This window comes from Pungitius pungitius, chromosome 7, assembly GCF_949316345.1.
Source record: "Pungitius pungitius chromosome 7, fPunPun2.1, whole genome shotgun sequence".
Classification (NCBI taxonomy): domain Eukaryota; kingdom Metazoa; phylum Chordata; class Actinopteri; order Perciformes; family Gasterosteidae; genus Pungitius; species Pungitius pungitius.
In genome coordinates, this window is record NC_084906.1 from 7457183 (window position 1) to 7475778 (window position 18596).

An 18596-nucleotide genomic window follows, 5' to 3' on the forward strand; every position below is an offset into this window, starting at 1 on the left:
TCAGCAATAACACGAGTCATCATCCAGCTAAGCCTTCCTCCAATTTTTGGGGTAGCCGGAGAAACTCGTGGAAATTAGGATGTTAACCGGCAGCCATGAAATCGGTTAATGGTTTTGGGAGTACAATAGAGATCAAACCCTGTTGGATTTGGTTAATTAAGCATCCTTGGAGCCTGTTGATGTGAGGAGCCGCTTACACACCTTCACTCTGCGTGTGGAGTAAGGGGTGCTGGGTGGATGTGGGTGAGGTGTGTGCGGGTGTGGGGAGAGTGGGGGGCGGAGCTGGCGCGCTAATCAGGACGAGTCCAGATCATAGAATCTCATCCAAGGACTTCATCATGGACTTCTAATGACGCTGACCTTCTATGAATACCCTCAATTATGTGGGGGTGATCTCTTGAATAAAGTCCTCAATCAAAGTCACAGACCTCCCACTGAGAAGGTCTTGGGTATTACATAAAACCAACATGAACTGGAGATGGACTAACATGTAAATAGCTCCTTTAATTGACTAGATTTTGGTTTATTCAAACGGATGATTAAAAGCTACACAAGCCACTCCTTTTAAGCAGATTTAACACCATTTGTAAGAGGTCACCAAAATCCCACGACATCGGCTCAAGCACCGTGATGATCATGAAAGGCAAAGTTGACAGATTTTTGCTTTCCGTCTAATCTTGTCAGGTTTATTCAGGCTTTAGAAAGCTGCGATACTGGAGACAAATAGGAGACAAAAAGACTGATTGGAGCTACGGTTTGGGTCAGATTCATTTAAAGCACCGGGTGTGCATATGAGATCCCAAGTTTCCCCGATATGTTTCAAAGCATTCAAATGAAGCACAAGGGTGTGGGGTGGAAGGGAGGCACAGAACACATTATCTTGCTACAGTATATCCTTGGGAAACAAAGACAAAAATATGTTTTATATATACATCTGTAAAATTAGTGATTTTCTTTTATCTAAAATCAAAGCGATGCTCACAAATCTATTAAACGCCACCTTTTGTTTCTTTAATAATGCATCATACTGGGACCAAAGCCAGCTTTTCAAGCAAAGTGTAGACTTTTGTTCTCAACAAATATAATTAGACTTCTTTTTAAGACACTCTGCGATGTTGAAGCTAATTTGTATTTAGTAAAGTACAGTCCTTGATGAGCTTTTCCCAGAGGCCGGGAGGCCCAGTTTGTATTTTGAACCAGCATAAAAACCTTGAATTAGAGAAAACTCAAGGGCCTTGCACTTTCCAGAGATTGTCGACTGCTGAATGCATTGAGATTAGAATAGCTGTCTCCGTGGCATACACAACTGTTCTAAGGGATGACAGTATTTAGTCGTTCTTCTCATTCATGTACAGTTATATAAAAAGCTCTGACAGCAATGTGTTTTAAAAGCTTGAGGCCAGGCCTAAGACGGTCACATGCCAGTCTTGCAGAGATTAGATTGAGTTATTTCAGGTTGGAGTGTAGATAATTCCAACTGCGTTTATTGGTAGGTTTGACAATGGATTCTAAAAATAATAAGAAAAGCGACTAAATCCTACTTTTTTTTTCAGGAAAGGGTCTTGAACATGTACTGGAGGGCCAAATACATGCCATCATGCTGCCGCCTGTCCCAAATAAAAGTGTTCCTCTTCCACCAGCTGAGGGTCCATGTGGAAGGCGCAGCAGTAAGAAATCCACTAGTCCTTCTTGGCCTGCTCTCAATTGTTTGGGTTCCTAGTTGCGTTTTCTGAGCTACGATGGGACGATTATTTAAGATGATTTCATCTTCACTGACCAAATCATAACCACTCTGAGGTATGCCGCTGAGAAATCCTCCTGAAAAGGAAACCAAATGATCATTTCTTTCTTCTTTTGTATATTTACTTATGCTCCTTAATAAAGGCCAAAGCATTGTTTTACAAAATAAATCAATTGAATGGGAAGAAAATGTATTATTTAAATACTCGAGGGCTGCAGCACTACAGACATAGTGGTTGTACTAGAATATATAAACAAATGATTCATAACTTACGATTATTACACAATTAAACCAAAAAATAAACAGACTGAATGTAGGAAGCTTAGATGTACACGCCGCACATGAATACAAGCTGCTATTTATGAGACAAACTAAATCAGATGGTGGAAACCCCCAACGGAGAAGATCTTTCAAAAATCCATAAAGTTTAACACAACTGTTTATTCTGCGCATTTCAATGGAAGATGGCAAGCAGCTCCCTGTAGAATTGCCATTTGATGCTGCACAAATGTATGCATTCTGTGCACGTAAACACACTCAAACCTGCACGAGTAAAAGCCCCACTGACGAACACAGTCACACTTCTACATTATCAAGTAGTGTATAACATGACTGAGAAGAAGCCCAGAGGAAGAAGAACCGATGGGAAATTCTTACAACATACCGTGACTCCCTCGGCTCAAGAGATGAGGGTCAACACTTTGTCAACATCTGGATTGATGAAGGGAATTCAGTTATGCAGATATTGCAAACGAGTGAAAGCTTTTTTTCCACTCAATAATTCTACATCATCAAATGCGTAACTATTCTCATAGAATTTGAGTAGCAACTGAGAGGACAGAATTTTCAATATAACTCCCATGGTGTTTGGGTGCTGCGCTCAGGTTTTTTGAGATAGGGGAGCTCAAATATCCCACAGAGGTTTGAAGAAGGACTGTTGCCCTTTCATTTTGACAAGAGCGAGTTAGGTGGTTCGAGCAACCAATCAGGACGCCCCGCAGATCCCTCCCTGTAGAGGTATTCCAGGGATGTATAGTTGAGAAGAAGCCCTGGGGGCCAACTTAGAACGCGCTGGGTGGATTAAATGTCCTGTTAAGCTGCCCTGTGAACGCTGCGGGTTCTCCAGTAGGAGCTGGGGAAACCGATGCCCTGACTGGTCTAACCCAATGCCACCTTCCAGACCATGAAAGGTGGGGGCAAAAGGATGTATGAAAATGATAGATAGAAGAAAGGATGGATGGATAAGAGGGTCGATTGTTGCGTTATTCTCAACTGTTCTAATATGGTTTATTTCCATAACAAAATACGGCAACTGATAGAGGCAACCTCTCTATGTGATGAAAACCAGGCTTACCTTTGGCGGAACAGCTGGTCCAGCAGTGTAAGGAACCAGACTTGGTGGTACATCGGTGATGTAGGTCTTTCTGGGGCCTGGAGGTTGGTAAGCCTGGACGGGGGCGGGCTCAGGTCTCCTGGGACTTATGCCGACACCTTGGGGTGTTGTATAGGGATGTTCTTGGTATCCGATCGGAGCCATCTGGGAAAACCCAGGCTGTGGTGGTCCATAGGCAAAGTCAGGACTTTTGGGCTGGGCGGGCATGTACTGCACCTGTGCAGGGCCCCGGATTGGCTGCTGGCCAAAGTTGTGGCCAATTGGGGCTTGATGTTGGGGGCCGGGCTGGGCCGACCTCACCTGGACGTTGAAAGTGGGCTGGCTCGGGGTTGAGGCTGTGGCATAGGAGGCTGGTACAGGCTGAGGAGCGGCGTGGCTTTGAGCCTTTACCACAGGGGAGGCAGGAGAAGGAGGGGTGGACGAGACCCCCCCAGGGGCCTGAGGTTTGGGCGTAGACTTCTTTGTGGCAGTCAGCGGCGGCTGGTTTGGGATGACCATGCGCTTGTAACCCGTCACTGGAGCACTGGGGGTGGAGGCTGCCGAGGAGTTCTGAAAAACAGCAGAAAGTTTGGCTCCAGTTAAAACAAAAAAAGAACTCGATTTCACTACTGCTCAATGAAAGACTCTGTATCAGCTGGAAAATAACATCTAGGGAAACCATTGTCCGGTCCGTCTATGGGGGACATCCTCTGGTGACCATGGATACGTGCAAAAGCCTCCAAAGACATCCATCAGGTTTCAGTTTGGACCCACATTGTCCCCCCAGTGGTATCATCGGAGTCATCTTCTATAGCGTTTCCCCCTCAGAGGGTCGCCGGGGTACACAGTAGACTGGTCACCAGTCAATCACAGGGGTGACTTGGAGACAAACCACCATTCACTTGTACACACCTAGGGACAATTGACCTAACCCCCCAGAGCATGTCTTTGGACTGTGGGAGGAAGAGAGCCCACGCAGACCGAGGGGGAGAACATGCAGGCCGATTGATGGTTTGGTGGACAGCGCTAACCACCACTGACTGGACAAACAGAAACCAATGTATACAACAGCCATCTACCCACGCTGTGGTTTATTGTCCACCCTGCCTTCTTGGAGTCAATTACCTCGACAGCAAAGGCTCCACAGCGTGCACTGCCACCCAGAAATCTATGGCTAATAAAGCAGGAGGGGAAGGGGATAGATTGTTGTGCAGAGGACGCCATGACAGCCGACTGGCAGCGGCACACAACACTTGTGCTGACTCCGGCTCCTTGGACTCGATGGATAGTAAATCACGGAGATTTGCAACGCTGGTGTTCCTGGGGAGAGCCGGCTGTAAAGCAGCCGGCCCAAGCCGCTGCAGGGACCCTCCGCTGTGTGAATGGCCGTGGCGTTCTGATCCGAGGCCTGGCCAGTTTACCGTGGCATGGCATGGCACGGCATCAAACCACAACGAAGACGCGGTAGCAGCGCTTCACTGCAATGTCAGAGGCGTGCGCCCTGGGTGTCTGTCATGTAAGTAATAATTGTTTTTCACTACCACCACATATCGGTGTCAGACATTAAGCCAGTCTAAAAAGGGTCTATCATTAACCTTGGATGGCCTTATTAGGTTATTGCCTGAAGCCGAAAATCAAGAGTCAATTACTACATTTGCCGCACTAGGGGAACAAAAAGGAACACTTGTAGTCTTTAGACCCCTTTGCAGTTTAGTTTGATGAGATGTCTTCTAAATTGGGGCAGAGCAACAATTCCAATCGATTTTCCCTTATAGTTGATCAAAGCCTTCAGCAGTGCCCCAAATATCTGTTTTGCTGCACTGCTAAACGATGCCGTAATCTTCTGTTCAAACTGAATTCCATCAGTGAACGGTACTCTGTCAAATTCCCTTCCCGGTAATGTGTTGCAACACAGACAAATAATTCCAAGTTATCGGGTAAAGGAGGTGCATCAACTTGGTCTAAATCCCATCTAATCTAAGTCAGAGGGGAGCCCCTAAGGAACCATTAAATGTTAGATTGCTACTTCAGTGATTAGTGCTGGGGTGTATTTAACAAGTGTGTCTGTCTGCATATGTATGGAAAATGAAAAATGAAATCTCCCCTATGCCCTTTAGGAAGTAAAATGACTTCATTTAAATGTTTCATGGGTTTTAAATACTCTAGATTGTTAATTGATCTTTAAGGCCTTAGAACATAGACTAGCATTTAGTTTGAGCCGAGCGCTGGAAATGCAAAATGGCCCCCTCCAAATAATTACACTGTCATGGTACGTTTTCCACAAATTACATTAAGAGAATGGATTCACGCCTTTCTGAGGGCAATGAATCTTACCAAATGCATAATACCAGAACAAAAATGTCTGTTATTAACCAAGTTATGGTTTCAGTTGATGTGCGACTTTGACCTGTTGGTAATGATGCGTGGTCATTACAGGTAATAACAGGATAGTAACAGGATCGATTGGTTGGGCATGGACAACATTGCAACAGCATGACACTTCCAACAAATACATTGCTCAGTTGCTCTTTATTAAGTGAAGATTTTTGCATCTTATAATCAGGATATTTTAATTAATAGTTCTATTATTAAAAAGCCAACTAGTCAATTCGGTCAGAAAACCTTTCCTAATATAAATGCACGTTATTGTTGGACCACACTTTATTACATTGTTGTATGAGTGTAATGCCATGAAAACAGGTATTTTTTAACCATTTATGTTATTAGGAGACACAAATAACTGTCTGTTTATTTTTCCATAACATGGTGCACAAAATGTACACTTAAAATTAACATTAAGGGACAATATGAGGGCAAAATGAATGAACTCTAAATGGTCTTTTTGTATGATTGCACACAAACAAGTTTTTTGTTTCTCTTGATACATCATACTCTGTTGCTGTCTCTGACACACACACACACACACGCGCACACACACACACTTTAAAAAGTTTCCCCAACGCCTTCAGGAGTTAACCCTCACCCCACACTGTAATTCAGACTGACTTTGCAAACAACTTATGTGTGAAAATTCACAGAGGCTCTCAAGAAAGCCTTTTGACACATTAAAAAAGATTAGGAGAGACTATACCAGCCTTAGGGGGCTGAGTAAAACTGTTAACTTTGCATTTCAAACCACAAGGGTGGGGGGGGATTTTTTTTTTTATTAAAAAAAAAAAAATCTTTGTTAAAGCAAGCTCGGGGAATGCCCCTAAAGAGGGAGAAGTTGTGCATCTTTTCAGACTCATCTGAAACCTTTGGTGCTTTTCTCTCTCAACTTTATGCCGTTCTCTAATCATACAAGAGCCTCCATCGACCGGACCGCCCCCCCCCCCCCTGCATCTGTCCGTCTGCAGCACTCGCACTACGGCCGTGGAAGGATCCACAGTCGACGCGCATGCTAATCTCCCCCAGCCCCCCCCCCCGCACACTTTCAGTCATCTCGTCTCGGCACAATCGGAGCACAATAGTCGCGTTGAACCATCCGCCAGCCTCAATACAGACACGCAATTGAGGGTATCAATTTGCCTCTCCTAAAATAGTCCGAGATAAGGCACATTAAATATGATTAAACAATGTCTCCGTGGAACATGGCGAGACCTCTAGCTGTTTGGAACTATCTCTCAGTTCTGCAGATAAAAGTGTGCTGTGCGCACGCTGGGAACTTTTCTCGCTCCGCCTATCTTATATCTGCATATCAGGTTCGTTCTTTTTGTGCTCCTTCAAGTGATAGTTGCATGACAACCCTCGCCTTTCATGAGGGAATATTTGCGTACAGTTTTTCACCCACGCCGTTGCATGTGCCCTGCATCCCACGTTTGCTGCTTTTTCACAGCGTGTCACCGTGATGTAATCAGTCCTAAGAACAGTGTCCCACTTCGTTCATCGCGGTAGATTTACAGGAACAGCTCCACTTAGCTGTCCAAACAACGATTGTTATGTAATTAAAGAGGACAAATTAAGTACCAAAGGTTCTACCATTTTTTTCACATGACTTAGGTAGAAGGCCATTAAAAAAAGTGTTGCAAAGGGAAATATTTGTTTGAATGAGCGCATCTTGGCTGACCCGAATATGACTTAAGTGCTTAATTGAATCTGTTACATTTTGCAAATGTTCATAAAGTACATCGTGGACTTGACTCACGGACTGGAGTCGGACTGAAACGGAATGTGAAATGCAACACTATCCGAGGATGTGGAAGAGCTTGGATTCAGGATTACTAACACAGATGTGAAGGGGGAGAACTCATGTGCGTCTTGAAGCTAAAGTAAACATATATACACATGTATTTATATTTTAAGGCAATGTTTCCAATTCTCCAAGTAGTTTTTCTTGAAAATATCTCCGCTGTGCTATTTGTGCTGTGGCTTCTGATAATGATTTTTCTGTAGCTAAATATCCATATTTGCCGGTAACTTTGAAATTTGATAATTGAAAATATCAACCAATAATATATCTATACAATAATTTAACATTTAATAAGTTGTCCCTCCATGGCTGCTCCCCTTTCTGGTGACTGTATGAGACTGGATAAGACAGCCCGTTACAGTAGTCCTCTAAAACCACATCTGAAATAATAAACTCATTGCAGGGTTTGAAGCCTCACGCGTTGACCGTGAGACACGCACATTTCTACCAGTTCACATGTCCCACCCCGGCCACCGTACATTCATTACTATGCAACATAGACGTGCAAACACACGTGACAGGTGGAGGCTTTTGACACAACTGCTTAGTGCAAGTGAAGGTTGTGGACAAAGCCGGAGGACCGAAACAAGAGCAAAAAACTTGTCATGAATCTAAGAAATGAGAGAAAGGAAAACTTCAATGAAAAGTGGAGGGCCAGTCGAGTGTTACACACCGAGCTGAAGATTTAGTGACTTTAAATATATATTTTATGCGGTCTTGATTTGGATGTTTACAATGGTCATTTACATTTGAAAGGGTTGATAGTTCTTCAAGTAAAAAACTTTACATCAATTAGTGTAGATAATTGGTTTGGCCGCAGGCCTCAGATGTTTTCATGATGTACGATCAGTCAAGTTACCACGTTTTTGTATTGAAATGTGTTCAACTGCCTTGCAAATAAATGCTTTGCTACTTGTTAAAAGCCAAATCATGTCATGTAATGATGTTACATCTCCTTCATATTAGCTCACACAAACACTCCATCCATCTGTTCCTGGCCCCTCTGTCAAATTTTAGAACCCTGCGGCCTGCGAGTCAAAAAGTTTGCCCACCCCTAAACTACCCTAAAACAACACAAAAAAACAGATCCATTATTATGTAAATATATGGTTTTTTTCTGTACAGGAAATTTGAAAGAATATTAAAAAAGAAATTCAGTGCTATGTGGTCTATTTAGAATTTCTGTTCTGTAATTTCTAAAGTCTAAATTGGTGTCATTTGGGATATTGAAAAGTTTTGCAACTCGTTTAATTTACTATACATGGACTTAAAGAACAGCGAGGATAATGAAGACGCAGCATACATTAGGTAGCAGTCACCTGCACAGCACAATATATCAAGTCTGTGGTGAAAACAAATCCCTTATGTAATCCTGCGAAAAGAATTGTTTATAAAATGATAAAATTACATCATACATCTGTAGGGCATATTTCTCAGATGCAACTAAAAAGTTGTTTTTATTAATAATAATAATAATAGCCATTCTGCAGGCTACCTAAACAAAAAAAAGAAAATGTGTGTTTTGAGGCGCTCACGCAGCAGAATTCACCACCTGCAGTACTGTGGGCCGGCCTATTGCCGCACACGTCCTGAATCATCCCTGCAACGAGGGGAGCTTTTGTTTTTGGGATGCACTTGTGAGCCGGGATGCTGGTCGCCCGTTCGCCTACCGAGCGTCGATATAATCAATCCCAGAGACGAGAAACCCAAACGCTTCTCCCAGGGGCTGCATGTCTCTGCGCTGGAAGCTTCCCAAATGTTATTGGGAAGATGGATAATGCACCATGACAGCAGTTGACGGTGGGCCTTTTAGCATCGTCACCAGGGACTTTGTGATGTAAAGCGGGTGTTTATTATGACTGTCAGAGTGTCCCTGGCTCAAACTAACCTTGTCATTGGTGCACCCTGTTAATAGAAGACAAAGGGGTGATTGCACACAGTTTATTTGACTAACAAACATTGACGGAACACGAAGAGCGCCCCAAAGGCCTGCTCCTCTCTCCACAGTTGGCTGCCCCCGTCAAAACTCGGAACCTGCTGCCCGATTGACCTTAAGGTCGCCGGTTGCCACCGGCGCTGTGCCAACATCTCCGCTCGGCGCAGCAACAAAGCAATCAGGAGGGAACCGCAGCGTGTGAAGCGGGCGGGGAGGGAAAAGAGTTAAACGGGGATAAGCAGGGGGGGATGGCAGCCCTGATGAGTGGAAAATATCTACGCCTTTGGCTCGGATGTAGGGAGCTGGTTGATACCTTAACATCGTACAGGCTGACCTTGCTCAACAGCTTGAAGCTCGCGCTACACTGTAACCTGTATAAGGATGATACATTTCATCTATGAAAGAATACATTTAAAACCATGTTTTAGAACAGTAGCAAAACCTTCAAATTCCTACGAAGGATATCAGAGTGCCCCTCAATCATGAAAACACAACTATACCTACAAAGCATTTCCATCTCACACATTTGTACCAACATACGTCAACGGAGAACCAAGGACAGTCTACGGAAGTGAGCATTTCAGAGAATTTGAATCTTGTTTTTGGTGAACCTTTAAACCTTTAAAGTGATTTATTGAATCCCTTTTGAAAGGCATCTAATGAACACCATTTCCCAACAGCCCAATGCTAAGCTAGGCTGGTCAGAGCTACATATTTAGCCAAACAATGTGAGATTGATATCAATACCTTCATCCAACAGGAAATCTGTTTTTTTCCCCCCAAAACTATTCCTTTAATCAGACCATTGATTGTTGGTTTTTATTGTTCCAGGTCATCCTCAGCATCACGTGTAGAAAACAGGTTGAACAGGCCTTTGACCTTTAGTGATGGAATGAAATGGTTCTCGTTACTTGCGTCTCATGTTTGAACCCTAACTTGTAGCTGTACGACCTGTACTTCCAAGGTTTACCCACCAAATCTCCGAATCGCCTGCGCCTGTTGAGAGACGGGCTTGACGGGCGCAGCGTGAAGCGAGGGCCTCCTCGGGGCACCGGAGCCCAACGATCTGTCTCAGCAGCATTTCAAGCACTTGGCTTCAGCTGAACTGTCAGCAGACTGCAATAATGTCCGTTTGTTCCGTGCGGACATGACGACCTGATCCACACACACTTCCAGCTATTTGACGTCGAGCAGGAAACACAAACAAACCAACGCAGGCAGAGCAGCAGCTGGTCTGCTGACGTTTTGGAGCGCTTGTATTTCTGCATCTAACCAGAGCAGATGAACTATGGGCTCGGGAACACCGTCTTTTTGCAGTGTCTCTATGAATCTGGTCCAGAAAGACAAACTGACAGAGAGCTATGAGACCTGCAGGTATTGGCATTGGAGGCCAAGGTAAAATGGACAGAGCGGTGACCTCCAGTTTAAACCGTTACATTGTAAAACCAATTGGCTCACAAAGTTCCTGCACAACAATGGGACAGGCGTGTCGGGCCGGTGACCTTTAACATCCAAATTGTTATCGGTTTATACTAGAATCCAAAGGGAAGGAATTCGCTCGAGGCGGCCCCCGATATCAGGGCCACGAGGAAGTCAACGGACAAGCGGAAACACCCAAGAAGCCATGTAGGACTCCACAGTCTACCACGCTACACATGAACTGTGACGGTCTGATGTTTCAGGGTCACGACCTCTTTCCTCACAGGCACCCAAGACCTCAGCAGCCTTGTTCACTTGTCAGATTTTTTTTTTTCTAGACAGCACTAACAAATGTGAACGCGAGTCTCCAACATGGACACAAACAAAGAGACGGCTCGAGTGCGCTTTGCTGCCTCGACTGTTAATTGAGGTGGAACCATGTCTGTGAGTGAGTCACACATCCCGGGTCCCAGAAGCACTGCCAGGAGGCAGCCCGGTGACAGTCGAGTGGAGTAGCTCTCTCTCCTCACTTAAAAGATCCCCCCCCCACAAAACACACACACACACATTATTCTTGATGCAGGTTTATCCTAGTGGAAAAGTGTATGGAGCGGAGACATTCAATATTTTATTTAGGATGCTGCACGTAATCATTGCACAGAGTGGATGGATCAGACAGGAAGAGCTTTTTAATTTCAACTCAGATCTCATCACACCGCATTGAATCAGATTGGGACGAGGTTTTAATGGAGGTAGTGCATTAGGGTTTAATTGGCACAAAAATGTCACTGCTTAATGTGAAACTAAATTGTTACTTGGTAACTTCCCGGGTCGCGCGGTGGCTTGCTGCCTAAGTGCATCAGCACTTGTGTGTACTTTTGTCCTCAGCAAATCCGCTGCTCAGCGAGAGCGAAAAGACTCTACCAAACACCCCTGGAATAGTCTCTTTTTCTTAATTTGTACATAAGGAATTGATTTGTTGATTACAATCTCTGTGTTTTTTTTTGCATTTAAGCAGAAAATGATTCAAATCAAATATAGTGAAAACATCACATGGAAAAGAGCGGGAGTCGATTAAAGATGTGGGACACACATTATATTTTTTTTAAAAAGACAGTGTCATGGCAACGGGTTCGATTACTAGAAAGGCGGCGGGACTCTGTGTGAATCAGAGGTCGCGGTGGTCACGGCCTCGGCAGCCCCCGCCCAGGCGCCTTTGACGAGCGCACTATTTTGACACTCATCCGGGCCTGCTTGTAAACTCCCCCCACAACAGATGTGATGTGCTCAGACAGGCCTACGCTGCATATTAGTGGGGCTGGTTGGGCGCAGATTGCAGTACAGCACACTTGAAGGGGTTTTATCATGAGCACGCACTCTTTGTGTTGTCTTCCCCGTGCCCGGCTCACAGTTAAAGAGATACCAGGATCTCACAGGGATCCTAAAAACCATGCGCGATGACGGGCAGAAAAGTTCACCAGGTGGTCCACTCACGCTTCAGTTTCAATAGTGCATCTGATGCTTCTCCAGAGCTCTGCCACAGCTTCAGATTGTTTTCAGTGAAACGCAGATGATCATGAATATCGTTTTCAAATAAACTTGCTAGAAATTCTATAAAAGTTGGATAATTTAGGGGAATAAAAGCACTATCAGAATTGACTTTCACAAATGAGTAATAACATTTATGACAATTTTGTGAAACTATGTTCAAACATTTGATATGTAAATGTGATGAAAAAAATGAAAAAGAAGGCTCATCACAATCAGGTCCGGCTTCATTTTCCCTTTTTTTGCTGTCGCAGGATGAAGCTCTCAAACCGCAACGCAAACTTGGTTAACTGTGTCAAACACCGAATGGCATCGAAGACAGAAAGTGGAGAGAGAACAAATGGGGATTATATAATGATCACATTTCATTACCCCCTGTTATGCAACATAGAATACCAACTAAAGCAAACCAAATCGTTTTGATGTGTGTGAGGCATCAGTGCCGGCTGAACGTTTGCCGGAATGCTACTTGGAATTTTTATGAATGAGCAGCAACATCCACTGCAATCGTCGTCTGGGAGGCTGGCACATGTACGTCCTCTTAACCGATTCCAAATTTAGAGTTGGGGGGGGGGTTCTTCTCCAAGAGCTTGGAAGGGACCTATTGATTTTTGGAGAGCTGGCTCTGTAATTGCTTTGCGCGTCGAAAAGCTGTAAATCAGGAGCGCTCGTTGCTCTTTGCTTATACAGGCGGAAGATTAGCGCTGTGCCGCTGTGCCGAGGCGGGATGGTACGAGGAGCCCCGGCCCGCTGCTGCGTGGGAGAATAAAGCATGGAAAGAGGCCGAGAACGGACTGACGGGAGCAGCTGCGCAAGGGGGGGTGGGGGGGGGGGGGGGGGGGGGGCGGCGAAGGTCAACCTGAGTTAATCAGCTAGAATCAGCATCAGCTGAGGAGAGAGTAACAGCATGTTTGTGTGTGTGCGTGCATGCATGCATGCATGCATATGTTCATGCTGCTAGAAAATAAACAATCAAACGGAAATGTGCAAAAAGCTCTGAGAGAGAAGACACAGCGGCGGTGGGAGAGCGTGGGAGCGGGGTTAAGTCAACAAAACGTCCCGGTACATAACGATCCGGGATTTCTACATGTCACGGCATGCATGTGCACTCACTGAGACACAGGCGGCACAGCTCCTCGCCTGGAACTCGACAAAAAGCTCACACCGGGTGCACCGGGGTAAAAATAAAGACGCGGGACGACTCTGACCCCGACAGGTAGAGAGCGCGGCGGCGGCCATACATTAGTTAGCGTGAGCCGGGCGTTCAGAGGTGCGCATCAATTTTTTAGGCCGTGTTGACAAAGGCTTTCGGGCTGCTGCACTGATACAAACTGCACATGTTTCGCTTTTGGTTTTTTAACCCAAGAAAGGTGTGCACTTATATTATATTTTATTTAGTGTTTCATCAGCTGGTCGCTGTGCATCCTAATAGAAGTGTCTCAATATGTGGTCTTCGGTGCATTTTCACTGAGTGCACGTTGTTTGTGTTTGTTTACATAAAACGCAGAATAAATCAGGAACAGATGCTTTCACAGTGATGCAAACGCTTATCCAAAGTAACACTGACAGCTGGCAGTATGTAAATATAATGAATACTGGGCAGTCACAGGCCATAACAAAAGGATGCATGCTTTGCTTGTTCTACTGTTAAAAGAAGGCTACGACATTTTGGGAAATAAAATGTGTTGCTTTTTTATGGTGCCAGTTAGGTGAGAAAATAGATACTCCAATTCCTGGAAATGTTCTAAATTATGGAACTAAAAGTCAGAAAAACAACCGTTCCATCGAGCAGCAGCAACCGTCGTTCCTCTTTACAGCTGTGCTTTGCGCTTCTATTGGTCAACTATTTAAGGGAACAGGATCACATTTTCTACTGCTTTAAATAGACAACCAATACATCTGATTGGAGGGGATGTATTAAAAGCACGCACTACAGTGTATGACAACACGCAGGCTCCGTAGTCAGAAACAAAAAACGGAAACTTTAATCATTGCCCTCAAAAATTTCCAGATGTACCACATCCATTCGTACCTTTTTACTAAAGAAATGAAGAGTTGGATCAAAGCATTTTGCTAAAATAACCTACTTGAGGCAGAGTGCCAATATGTCAACCGCAACGTGGCATTTGGTCCTCTGCCTGCACAGATCTGTTCAAACCTTTTATTTCTTGAGAAAGTGTTATCGCAATTTGGCTGCAGGCATAAATACTTTTGAGGGGAAAGGCCTTGGACTTAATCAAGTTCTCTATCAAAGAGAACATGCACACACACACCTGTGGTCTGGTCCATGGCTACGGTAAACCCAACAACACAATGTCTGTTTTCTACTACCACGCCGTCATGAAGGCATTTTACTCATTGTACCATGATGTTATGTTATTACAGTATGGTGTTGGTGTAATTAAGACGAACCCTACCAGAAATCACTAGCTCAGATTTGACTTTCTTGCCTGCAGTGTGTATTGTTTCACACATGTTCGGCTCATTTCTTTTTCGCCCCTTGATCCGCCACGTTTCCCCTGTGTGGTGCAATCGTTTTCACACGTGGGTGAGGTGCACCCCTGTTCGCAAAACCTGAAGCACAAAAGCAACATACGAGTCTACTTTGTCCCGCTGCACATTTACCACCAAAGTACCATGTTTGAAGTGTGATTTTCCACAAAGGTAGCATTTAATGGGCATTTTATAAGCCTGAAAATAGTATATTCAGGATATCTGTGCTCTGAAAGTAGTTTTCCCTCCACATTAAAGTGGATGTGACTTAATAGGTCAGTGGATATAAATGTGTGCACATTGAATGAGGACGCAGACGCTCATCTGTAGCCAAATGAATAGCGTGTTCAATAATTGATCACAGTAACGTGTTTTCAAGCTCACATATGCATCTTTAAATAAATAAATAAAACAGACAACATGTAGACATGATACGTACGCAGTAAACAAGCCACAGAATAAAAACTGGAATATCTTTCTCTTTACTTTGAATATAGCCTTGACAGATAACAGCCTTTCAGGTATTACACTATTGCTCGACTATCCCACTTGAGATATGATTTGTGTTCAAAGCCCCCTTCGAGACTTCCTATTGGTTCGGTTTTTTTATCCGCGTGTCCTACATTTATTGTGTGTCAAACTACTTAGTGAACTGCCCAAGGCTTTGACTTTTTGAAGTTGGTCTTAAAACCGTTTAATATCAACTAATGATATAGGTCAATACTCAGATTTTCATTGGTGCAAAACATTTTAAAAGATGCTACATATGGGTCCGGTTCCTGCAGGAAAATCATTAATGCAGTCTGTCCTTTCAATGAGATGGTGTGAAACCAGTCTGTACTTATGTGCAGTCGGAATTTTAGCTGCAGTCTTTTAATTTAGTGCAATTACTAGTAAGTAAGTACCAGTGGTTCGCTTTGTCTGTACAACTGCTTCATCTTAAACAGTGGGATGTAAATATTAATCATTAAGTTCTCCACTTCAATGAAGTTGGAGGTCTTGTGAAAGATAGTCAAAGTATGCTAAATTTTAGCCCATTATACAAGTCTGCATCCTACATTTCCCATAATGCCCAGGTTCTAACGCATTCTCTCCGTCACGTTAAAGATGTTAAGCAGCCCTGATGACATCACTACTGCTGGTTTGTACTATTTTTGAAACTGTCAAAACATTATGTCCAACTTCTTTCCCAAATGGAATAGCACTATTCAGGATCAGTTATTTAAACTCTTTTAATGTGAAAAGTAGCCCGACAAACAGCTGTGCGTTAGACGTGTGTGTGTACGGGTGGCGTGTGTGTGTCGGGACGTACTTGGGGGGTGCGTAGCTTGTAGGGCGAGCTGCTCTCCAGGTCGGCCAGGATGCTGGTGAGGGAGTCGATCTCAGCGTCCAGGCTGGAGCGCCTCTCCTCTAGCGTCTTCCCCGGTCCGCCCATCTGCGAGCAAAAAGGTCGCACGGCGCGCGGTGAGTGAAGTGACCAACGCGAGGCGCAGGTCACGTGTCAAGGACAGATAATCATCAACGGGGAGCGGCTCCATCGACTCAGAGACGTTCTCTTGTGGATTACAGTCTCGGGGGTCGTGCTTCACCTTGACCCGACACAATCCTGCAGAGAGCCACACATCAAGAGCAGAGACTTCCCTCTGAAGCAGCGCATTGTCTGCTCATAAAGCAGTGCACTATTCACCTCCTGCTTTGCAGCGCACTAGGATTTACAGCACTTCATTCATCATGCATTATTCATCTAAATCTCATCCAGAGGTATTTCAAACAAAAAGGTCAATTTTTTCTCTCATTTTTTTTTAAAGAATTAAAGTCTGATCATTTCCTATTTCATATTTTAAACCTGTGCGCCATGAAAGATGATGAGAATTGCTTTGATTCGTCCGGTTTATTACCAGACGAAGCTTGAAAGCGCCAGTCTGAGACCTCGCTGATTTATTCATCTTCATTTTTCCACTTTCACTGCAGAGCAAGCACCACACCGACGTAGAAAAACAAATTTAAAAGATATCACAAGAAATCGTACACAAAAATCTGCAGCCAAATGATCTGACCGTTAGTGACACTCAGTTTTCTACAAAAAATCCCGGGAATTTCTCCACGGAATGACAGATATATTTTTAGTCCTCTGAACTATGCTGCAACTGCAAGAAGACTTCTTGCAATTGCCTGCGGGGGCTTTTTGAGTTGGCTGGATCAGTGACTGCTTCTTATTCTAATGTTATGTGTTTGGATTACCTGTCACAATCTATTACAGGCAGAGCTTGCTTCCATTTGGAGCAGCGCTGCTGCTGCTTAAAAAACATCTAAGGCTATCATGAGAGGGGGTTGGGGGGGGGGTAAACAAAGCAAAACACTAATGGCTTGTCTCAAATCAACATAAGAAAAAGAGAAGGAAAAAAAAGAAAGAAGAAAAAGTATTTAACAGGGAATAAGGGGAGGATGAAAGGAAACGCTGCGGTCTCTGGCGTGTGGCGCTTCATAATGTAAACTAGCTGCTTCCTCCCTCCTGCTGGAGGCGCCGCCGTGGACCCGTCCCGACCCGCACCTCTGACTCCGTCATAAAGACGAGAAGTAGTTCTCCTTTCATTGGAGGACGCGCCGTTAAAACATATTCGCTCAAGTGTGAGATTTGTCTGCCGGGGCGCAGAGACAAAGATACAAAGACATTTTGATTGATATCTACCCTCTTTTTTCATGCAGTTTAAGACTTCTGCTCTGGCTACGGGGCACGTAATTAAGATACCAGTGGTGTATTAAGGAATTCAGTTGCATGGCCAGCCAATGTGACAGGAGAAGAAAAGTCAGAGATGAAAAGCGTGAAGCACTTTGAAAACTAATTAAGCACTTCATTCCTTTTTACGGACGCTGTCTGTGGTGCTGAGAAAGAGATGGCAGATCGGTAGCGGTGGGGAAAGACACTAAAGCGAATCATTCACATTAGAGATCATCAGGACCATTTTGACTGCACCTGCACATCCACGTAAACATTGTACACTGTACTATATACTACATATATGTACACATGGAGGAACATAGTAGACAACAGGTGTGGTAGCAGCGGAGTGAGGCCGGCAGGGCCTTGGTATAAACACGCTCCTTGACTTTTTACTCAAGAATATCTGTGGCTTCAAATGTGAAATTTAATTTTGCACCGATTTTTTATGTGTATAATTTTGTTGACGCTTTTTTCATTTGCAAATGTTGTCGTCTTTGGGCTGCACCTTCATAACTTATGGCGGAGGCCATGAGGCCACAACACCACCCTAATCCCCAGGATGCACCTCTTCACTGTCTACAGGTATGCATGCAGTTTGTGTGGAGCAGTTGAATTTGCACACATTGCACAACTCAATTAAATCTGCCTTCACAGAGGAAGCATTCGTTCGGCACAAGGCACTGGTGGGATCATCATAAACAGAGAGGGGTCTTGAAGGGGGGGGAGCCCCCGGAGGGGTTTCGCAGCAGGGGTCAAGTGCCGAGCGTGTCGGTCAGACAGCAGGGGCCAGATATCCCCCGGGAGGGAGCGAGCGCCTGTGGGTATTATAACCCGGCTCCACCGATAGGTGTCAGCCTTCTATGCTGCAGCAGAGGCGGGCGCTCTGCGAGCTGCTGCTCAGGCGGACACACACTTTTCCTCCCTTGCTGCTGGACTCGCGGGTGAACTCCGTGCAGAGCTCCAGCTTGCTCTCCGTGACGACTCTTTGAGTTCCTGACAACCGAGATCAAACGGGATGCAATGACCCCTCACCTGAAAATCGCAGGAGTTCAACGGTGGAGGAGACGGGAATGAACCAGGCGGCGGTGAGAAACCGGTTGACTCTTCGGCAGGTGGCGGAGGTGGGGGGTAGTCCGCTGGGATGGACACACACAAGAGGAACAAAAACAGCTTATT

The 18596-nt window shown here is 44.6% G+C and overlaps 1 protein-coding gene across 2 annotated transcripts in view; it reads right to left on the reverse strand.

Moving 5' to 3' along the window:
* lpp (LIM domain containing preferred translocation partner in lipoma) overlaps positions 1-18596 on the reverse strand; it is a 110757-nt gene that overhangs the window by 43513 nt on the left and 48648 nt on the right. For both annotated transcript variants that reach the window (XM_037469363.2, XM_037469365.2), the window contains 3 exons: positions 18453-18556; positions 16011-16133; positions 3096-3683 (listed from right to left, as the gene is read on the reverse strand). In XM_037469363.2, the coding sequence (XP_037325260.2) occupies positions 3096-3683; positions 16011-16133; positions 18453-18556 (815 nt within the window). The remainder of the gene's footprint in view (positions 1-3095; positions 3684-16010; positions 16134-18452; positions 18557-18596) is intronic.